This window comes from Myotis brandtii, unplaced genomic scaffold (genome assembly GCF_000412655.1).
Source record: "Myotis brandtii unplaced genomic scaffold, ASM41265v1 scaffold115, whole genome shotgun sequence".
NCBI lineage: Eukaryota > Metazoa > Chordata > Mammalia > Chiroptera > Vespertilionidae > Myotis > Myotis brandtii.
This window is the reverse complement of record NW_005353967.1, coordinates 6,319,957-6,328,814: the sequence shown is the minus strand read 5'-3', so window position 1 is coordinate 6,328,814 and position 8,858 is coordinate 6,319,957. Positions and strand designations below refer to the sequence as shown.

At 56.1% G+C, this 8,858-nt stretch overlaps 1 protein-coding gene and 1 long non-coding RNA gene across 2 annotated transcripts in view; one reads left to right on the top strand and one right to left on the bottom strand.

Annotated features, from left to right (window-relative positions):
- The window catches only part of SLC9A3 (solute carrier family 9, subfamily A (NHE3, cation proton antiporter 3), member 3), a gene marked incomplete at its 5' end in the record, with an annotated part of 46,151 nt that extends 37,296 nt beyond the window's left edge, over nucleotides 1-8,855 (bottom strand). Inside the window, one exon of the mRNA XM_014550471.1 lies at nucleotides 8,675-8,855. Coding sequence (XP_014405957.1) covers nucleotides 8,675-8,855 — 181 coding nt within the window. The remainder of the gene's footprint in view (nucleotides 1-8,674) is intronic.
- Nucleotides 4,535-8,551, top strand: LOC102248865. The gene is made up of 3 exons (XR_313104.2): nucleotides 4,535-5,800; nucleotides 5,947-6,974; nucleotides 8,221-8,551. It is a non-coding gene; the product is annotated as an uncharacterized LOC102248865 (long non-coding RNA).
- Nucleotides 8,856-8,858: the final 3 nt, after the last annotated feature.

Here is an 8,858-nt window from a genome sequence, read left to right as displayed (position 1 = left end):
ACTTGACTCAACCATGCCCCATCCCCCTTCTCCACCTTCAGGACTTAACCATCCACCACTGTAGCCCAAATGGCCCTGGCCCCCACCCACTGGAGCCCCCTGGGCTGGTGCCTCTGCCTGAGTATTCTCCCCCCAGCCTCTCTCGCTCAGCCCGGCCACCTCTCTTCCTCTGAGGCCCATTTTGATGTCCCCAAACGGGAAGCCTGTATCTGGCCACCATCTGACCCCTCTGGCTGGACTCTGACCCCTCACCCAGTAAACCATGGGGATTTGACCTCTTTCTAGACCTGAATGAACACTTGGTTTATAGATGTGGACTTGGGACACAGCCGGCTCCAAGGAAGGACTCCAGGCCCAGTCAAGGCACCTTGCATGACCTCAAGAATATCCATGTCAGTGCTCACCCCGCTCAGGTGCTGCCCAGGGCTTTGCCATAAGAACCCACAGCCCTGGTGCTGTCAGTGGTCATCGCCACCCCTGCATGTGGTTCAAGTCCACAGTCAGGCACCATCCGCCCTCCTTACCTCCCAGGCATGCACCCTCCTGGGATGCTGGAGGTACAGAGGCCAGAACAACAGCCTGGTGGGCTCTTCAGCTCTTGGAGGCCCTTTCTCACCAAGGCCGTCAGAGCTCCTGGGGGGCAGAGCTTGCATCTCGAATCAGACCCTAGTGAACATATGCACTGGTTTTCTGACGTGTTTATCCTGAACATGTTACTGGGAAGAATCTTATGAAATCAGAGGGCTTTTCCCTTTTACAAATCACCCTGGGGCAAAAAATGGCCAACAGAGAAGAACCAAGATGGCAGTGTAGGTAAACGCTGATACTCGCCACCTCTCACAACAAAATTACAACAAAAATACAGAACAACCATCATTCAGAACCACCTAAAATCTGGTTGCATGGAAGTCTTACAACTAAGAAATTAAAGAAGAAAGCACTGTGAAACTGCTAGGAGGGGTGGAGATGCAGAACAGGCTGGTCCAATGCACACGTGTGGTATTTTTTTAATCAAGAGGGATATATCGGCTGTAGAGGCTTCCCATGAGGAACAAGGGATCCCAGCCCCACACCACACCCCTCAGCCCAGGTTTCCAGTGCTGTGAAGAGACGCCCCCATAACTTAGGGCTATAAAAACTAGTGGGGGTTGTGGCTAAGTAACAGGGAGGCTGCTGGAGTCCCAGGCAATTCCTTGTAAAGGGGCAGCACACAGATTCACTCCCTCTGAGCTCCAGTGCTGGGGCTGTAGCTTGCGGGTATCCAGGGACATATGGGGAGGAACTGGATTGTCTGGAACCAGAGCAAGAACTCAGGGGAAGCTTTCTCCCAGACAGAGGTGCTCACAGGGGTCATTGTTCCCTCATCCTCCCCCATCACAGAGCTGACTGGCAAGCCCCATATCTGAGTATCCATCAACCTGGCTCACACCGTTTGCTCTGCCCTGGTGATTCCCTGAGACCCACCCCACCCAATTTGCAGCCCCACCCAAGGTGTTTGCAGTGGTTTTTCCATATGAATGGCTTGTCCTGGCTCAGGCTTCAGACTTTCCTAAAATCTCTCAAACAAGCAGCAGCTGGTGTCAGCATGCTCCATACCACTCAATAAGAAGCCCCAGACCTGGCACTAGCAGCAGCTTGCTTTACCTCCCAGTGGGGTCAAGTTCGCCTCAGTTCAGAAGCTCTCATGGCTCCACTTCCCTGGCCCCTCTGACCTCACCTCCCACCCCACCCTTGGTGGCTCTCCCACCTGCTCCTCAGATATACCGATACATGCCCACACAGCACCTTTGCACTGGCTGCTCCACTCTAAAAATGCTTTTCCCCTTACCCAAGGGCTCACTCCTCCCATCATTTGTTCACTATTGAACTTAATACCATTATCCTGTGGCATGATTGCGTCTGTCTGTCCCTGCACAAATGCTACCCTCCAAAGTTTGGGTCTATTTTGTTTGAAGTGGCCTCCTCCTGGCCTACAGCAGTGCCAGGCACGTGGCAGCACTAACACTTGTTAAATGAATATTACACTGGTGAGAGCTCATCTAATGCCCAGAACTATGGCTGCTAAAAAAAAAGAAAATCAAACATTTTGGAATATTTTGATAAAGCAAACCATTCAAACCCAAAAAAGTCATCAATGTGCTGAGGGTATTGACCTGCCTGGGACCCAAGTTCCAGGCTGTGTTCCAGGAAGGTGCATGAGCCAGAACCTGTGCAGGTGTCTGTGTGTCTGGAGGCCAGCATGTCAGGACCTGGCAGATTCATTCTGTCTTATTCCAGAAGGTTGCACGGTGGCGAACAGGACAGAAGATTTCAGCTTGTGGTGGAGGGCACTTTAGATATGCATAGGTGAGCATGCCGCCTCCCGGGGACCTGGCCCACCCAGGCTAGCTCTGTTTGGGGTGATGGTGCTCCACCCTGAACCCCAACATGCCCACAGTGCTCTGGCTAATGCTGGCACCACTTGTCAATGGTCTGCCTGCCTGGAGGGTGTTGTCATAGGGTGTGCCGCTCAGCTCACCAGAGGCTACATGGCAATTTGGGGTGGGGTGGGGGGGAAATTCAGCCAAAGAGCTTAAGGAGCTGCTTCCCAGACCCAGCACCTGGATGGTTTGTGGGAAGCTCACAGACAAGTTAGAAGCTGAGATTCATCAGTGTATTCATTGGTTCACTCACTCATTCATTCATCCCTCACCCCTGCAAAGCAGTTCTTCAGGAGCACTGCTGGGGGCAGGCAGGCCTCCGACTGTGGGGACACAGCAGGAAGAGAAATACACAGTCCCTGCCTTTGCAACACTGACCTGGTTGTGGGGCAGCCTCAGGAGCTGGGGGGTAGGAGGCTGGAGGGTTCTGAGCTCAGAAGAGGTGGGGCAAGAAAGATCCTGGGTAGGTGGGGCTCCAAGCCCTGGTGACCTGCCTGACTAAGGAGGTGTGTGTGTTGTGTGTGTGTAGGAGTCTGAGCTTCAGGTGAAACCAAGAAAAGCCACTGCATAGCAGGGCTACAGCAGGGTGGATGGGAGGCTGCCATGAACTCACCCACATGCCCCCCTGAGCTCAGCCGCACCCCCCCCCCCCAATCTGATGGGCTCTGCAGATAGGGCTGGGTGGGGAGGAGTGCTGCAGGCACCTGGACTCCCAGCACTGCTATCTCCCCAGCTCTGAACAGACAGGAGATAGAAGACAAAGATATGAAGAGATAGAGAAGAGCTGGAAACAAGTGCATGAGGTCAGGTCAGGAAGAAGGGCTGCAGGTCAGAGGGTGGGGGCAAGATATGAGCAAGATACAGGCATGGGTGGGGTCAAAGACCTGCCCCAGGTGAGCAAACCTCAAACAGCTCAGACTCTCATAGTAGGAAACCAGCCACCTTGAAACTTTACTGGGTGCAGGGGGCAGAGACCCCACTGTGTCCAGCATGGCTCAGGCAGGAAATCACACACTCTAGGCTCCAGTGCTGAGGGCAGGGAAGCAGGCTCGCATAGATGCCCCCCCAATACCTAGCATCCCAGACATGGTCCCTGAGGCCTGGTACCCTAATACCTGGTACTTGAGATCCAGCATCCCAATATTCAGCACCCCAAAACTTGGTGTCTGAGACCCAACACCAGAGAGGTGCCAGCTGTCAGACTCAGAGCCATGGATACCATGCTCTGGGAGCAGGCCTGTCCTAGCTCCCCAGCAGGGACAGAGCCAGGGAAGCCCCTTCTCTGAGAGAAACTCAGAGCACCTGCCAGCGTAGGGCAGGTGGAGGAGCTGAGGAGACTGGCCCTGACCTTGGCCAGCCCTAACCTTGGCCAGCCCTGATGTCGGCTCGCCTCCTACATCAGACACTGAGCTCCCCCACCTGCTTCAGGTGCACAGCTCCTGGTAAAACTCGCTGCCAAAAGGGAGTGGAGAGACAACGGGGAGAAGATGTGTGGATGGGAACCCCGACTTTAAACGCTCCCTGGCCCCTGAGGAGCGCATGGTGAAGGGCTTGGCATGTGTGGAGGGAAATCCCACCTCTGTCTTACTGGCCAAGAGCTGGGGGTGGGGGTGGGCTGAACATGTCTGTGAAGAAATGAAGTGTGAGGCTGATTAAGGGCCAGATCAGAGAGCCCAGAGCTAAGTTTCACCAAACTCCTCCTTCAGAGCCTGTGTGTGCGTGCCAAGGCTGACCCGGGCCCAGACTCCGAAGAAGACCCTGGAGTCCTGGGAACTGGTAGTGATTCTCTTTGGACTGTTTCGGGAAGCTGGCCCGGCTGGAAGGCTCCCAGGGGAGTCCCTTCTGGAGCAGGCAGGACTGGGTGCTATCGTACTGCCCGACCTTTGCCCCCTTCCTCAGATTATTCCAACAAAATACCTTAGCTCCAAATGCCCATGGATTGTTTTATAGCCAGGGGCTAATTCTCCCGTGGGCAGTTCCTGGAAAAGGAGACTTTACACCTTCAGCATGCACCTTCCCTCCAGGAGAAACTCCAGGGAGAGTCCTTGGTTCCAGGCCTTGGATAATGGGTCTTCACTCCCATTGACTCCATCTGTCCTGTGAGGATTGGGGTCCACTAGGGCCCACTGACTGTCTACTCTTGGAAGGACAGGTTCCACTGGGGACTCCTGTGGGTTACTCTGCCCTTCTAGGCCATCCTTATCCTCCAGATCCTCTCATGTGTTCCCTCCAGACCAGCAAGGGAAATTCAGGGGGTTCAGAGAGGAGAGCATGGTGGAAGGTGCCCAGGAGCCCACAGGAGAGAGTGGGATAGGAGTCAGGGGCTCCTCGCCTAAAACCAGAGCAGTTGTAATTAGCCCAGGAGGTAAACACCACCCCAGAGTTTCCCACACAGCCTGGAGCATAGTTCAGGGCAGACACCCAGGGCCCGACAGCTATACCGCAGAGAAATCCACCATTAGGCAGGGCGTCTAGACAGAAGTCACACAGCCAGGGGAGGCCTGAGGACTGAGAACACGATTAGGGAGAGAAAGCCTGGCCTGGTCCAAGGTCCAAAGTGACCCTGATATGGGCGGCTGCAGACTCGGGACCCCCCCAGAGAAGCACATGTCCAGGGCTCCTGGCTGTTCCAGGGAAACTCCTCTCCCCTCCCCACTGCATAAGGATCCTCAACCTCATTTTCCACCCGTCCCTGAGCTGTGGATGGCTCCCTGGCCTCAGTGGCCTCCTTCTCCTCTGAATTTCCTAAAGACGCAGTAACAGACCCCAATGTATACATGTGGGGAGCTTGCAGACTCAGGGTCTTGGACAGCTGTGGGTACAAAAGCCATACCTGCTCCTCACCTTGCAAAGTGGCAGAACCCAGTCCCGGGCCACCCAGATAGTGCTGTGACCCTGCTCTCCACAGCTCTGTCCCCAGCTGCTGAGCAGAGAAGCTGCCGTGAAGCTTATGCAGGAGTTACTGCCTGTGTCTCAGGGTCCCCTGCACCTTCTTTCCCCAACAAGGTTACAAATGGCGGGTAGAAATCTGACTTCTCCAACACAGGTGTTTGGAAATCAGTATCAGTCCAGCTCTTCTGTTTCTGTAACTTGAGACTCAAATAGTCCGGATGATCCCTGACCATTTTAAATGATGAAAGGGGCCAAGTAGCTTAACAAGTGTGAACCCTGGACTGTGGGGCAGGAGGAAGTGCACTGTGATCCAAGCACGTCCCTCATCTGTGCACGGGTTGGACCCACGGCCACGAGGCCTCCGGGCCCAGTTAGGGGAAGGTGTGGGCGTGATTAGTCTTTAGAGGTGTGAGCAATAGGCATTAGGGTTGGCTTCGCAGGGAGGGAGACGTCTGAGGGGGTCTAGTCCCTGAGTCAGAACCTCAACTGTAAGTCCAGAGTTCTTAGGGGTGGGTGGTGGGGGGAAGGGTGGGCACCTGAATGCAGAGGGCTGAGCAGGGAGGTGGGCTGGCCAGTGGGAAGTCCCTGGCTTAGTCCAGCAGAAACTAGGTCAGAGCTCTGATTTTCACTGCAGAGAGCACAGTGGATTGTGGGGGGTGAGACCCGAGCCTTGGAGGGCGTGGAGCGCAGCTGGGTCTGGTCTGGAGTGAGCTGGGACCACTGAGCTGAGGTGACTGGCTCGAGGTGACTCCTGGTTTGCGTGGCTAAGTGTGAGCGGTGGGTCCAGATTGTTTGCTAAGCCTTGGTTTTGAGCCTGGGGAGCTGAGAAGTGGGGAGAGTGGGGGTTCATCTGAGGTGTGGGGAGATGTCTGTGCAGAGATGCCTGATGACCAGCCGCACTTTCAGGTAACCTGGGCTGGAGATGGGGGCCCCTGGAAGACAGTACCTGGAGGTGCTGGGCGTGGGACAGTGAAGGGAGAGTGGACAGGGTGGAGGGGGAGAGCTTAGGTCCAGACCCAGGGGCAGGGGCCCAAGGTTGATGAAGAAGGAGCAGCCTCAGAAGATGGGGGCAGGACAAGGCAGTAAGGGGTGGGAGACTTCAGAGGGCAGGGAAGAGAGGTGGGGTCACAAAGATGGCCTTGAGGAACTGGGCAGGGTCAGTGCAGGGGATTCCAGGGATAGGATTAATGGGGAGAGGCCACAAGGAAGGACAGGGCGGGAGCAAGGCTGGGAGAGGGCTGGGCATGGGTACAGTCCCAGCTTCCTTGTAAAGATGGGGAAACTGAGTGTGTGTAGTGCTGCCTAGTCACAGGCCAGGCCCCAATGCCATCATAGTGGGAGCCTCCAAATTCAGAAGAACTATGCAGGCAGGGGCAGGGCAAGGCCTGACCCAGGGTCAGAGGGCACTCCAGGGGTCTTCTCCCCGGGATCCTCTTTATGTCGTCCTGAGAGCCCCTACCTCCAGCTTCCCAGGATTACAACATGCAGGGCGTGGTGCTGTTGAAGTGAGACTTTTTAAATGGTGAGCGCCAGGAGGGAAACACATTCTGCCCTGCCCATGAGACGGCGCTGGAGCTGCTGGAGTGGGTGGCCCCCACCCGGAGAAGGCCCTCTTTGGACAGTTCGAGTGCTCAGAGACCTGCAGGCCATGGCTCTTCCTGGGTGAGTAACAAAATCTGGGCCAGGCAAATACTTGGGTCAGTGCCGCCTTCCCAGGGTCCCCACACCCACTCAAGGCTGAACAGCTGGTGCCCTGATGGCTGGCACCGGACTCTCATATGCCAGGCTCCACACCTGTGCCGACACCAAGACTAGACAGAAAATGCATGCTTGATTACACAACAGAGGAGCTGCACCGCCCAGAGTGTCTTGGGCCCACCCTGCACATGTCATCATCCTTATGGTGGTTTCATAGAGTAAAGAGGGTGGCAGAGGGAGAGACGCCACCCCCCCCCCAACTGTGCCCCAGAAATAGGTCAGTTCTTAGATGAGCAGTGTGAGCGTCAGGGCAGGGTACGCCCAGACGTTGAGGTTGGACTTGCCCAGTAAATGTCACATTGGACATTGGCTAGTGTTAGTGGTCTGCCCCTGGCAGAGGCGTCTGGCAGAGACACAGCTTATGAGACCACAGGGCTTTCCAGTGGGGGACAAAGTAAGCAAGGTGACCAGGCAGGTGGGGCCAAGGGGCTACACAGATGCCAGGAAAAAGGAGGGAGAAGGCAGAGGGAGCTCCTAAGAAAGACAAAGCAGAAAAGAGAGGGACTTCAAGGGAGGCCATTGGCATAAGCAGGAAGTGAAGGAAAAACAAGCTGCAGCCAGCCTCTGCCAGGTACCCCGAACCCCAGGTCCAAAGCCCTCTAAGGTCTTGCCCCAAACCTCTTTCCCAGCATGCTGAGCATGTCAGTTGCCTTCCAAGGCCCCAGAGGGCTCCTCTTCTTCTTGCCTTGCCCTTCCCCATTTCAAAACCATTGGTGATCTGTTCCTGCCACCTACAGTTCCTTGGGGGGCAAGGATGGGGGGTGTCTTCAGACCTTGCGCTCAGTGGGCCCTCCCTCAGGCTCCCCCTAGTAAGTTACAAATGCATTACACCTCCAACACCTCAAGTAAGACCCTCTCTGGTGTTGACCTGCACTTAGAAACTTCAGTCCTCCGAAGCCCTTAGGAAAGATGACCTTCCCATCACCTTGCTGCCGAGTTATGGCAATCCCACTTTGCTGGCTCATTGGAGCAAGTTAGGAGAAGAGAAATCTGACAGGAAGGGGTTTTAAAAAGAGAAACGCTCTCAATGGGAAACTCGCTCCTATAGGTAGGATTTTACTGGGCTTAATTATGAGCGGCACCGTTTCCCTTCTGCTCTGGGGACAAAGTATCACTTCGGTGCTTGACAACAAGGGTATTCCTTTTTCAGGGCATTAAAAATCCCCCCGCAAGCCCGACAGACAGAAAACCCGGCGCAGGAGCGCCAGAGCGTGGAAACGCGCTGTACCGCAGGCCTGGATGGGCAGACTGGAGCCCAAACACAGGACCAGGTATCCGGAGTGAGCGGGCTTCCCCACCGGCACCCGCCCGGCAAGATCGGGTGACTCTCGGGGACCGGCACGGCCGCTCCGGGCCCGGCCAGGCTCGCGGCCCCTGCCTGATTCCAGGGCTGGCTCTCCGGGGCTGCGCGCGGTGCTCTCGGACGGGACCGCGGGGCAACTGACACTGAACGCGCCCCTTCCACAGGGAAGACCGCGGAGCCGGCACATACCCAGAGGAAGGTGGGCGCCTAATTCTGCCTGCTGGAACGCAGGCGGGGTCGGTGGAGGGAAAGTCGCGGCGGGGCCAGAACCCGGAGGCCCTTCGAGTCCCGGGTCGCTTACCAATCTTGGCCACGCTGGCCACGAGGATCCAGAGCGCGATGATATACGGTTCCTGGACGTGGTGCCATTTTAATGTGACCACCTGGAAGCCCTGACTTTCTTCGTGCTCCTTGCCAGGCTCCTCCTCGACGGCCCCCACCTGCGGCAGCTCGCCCAGCGCCAGCAGCAGCGCCAGCAGAAGCCC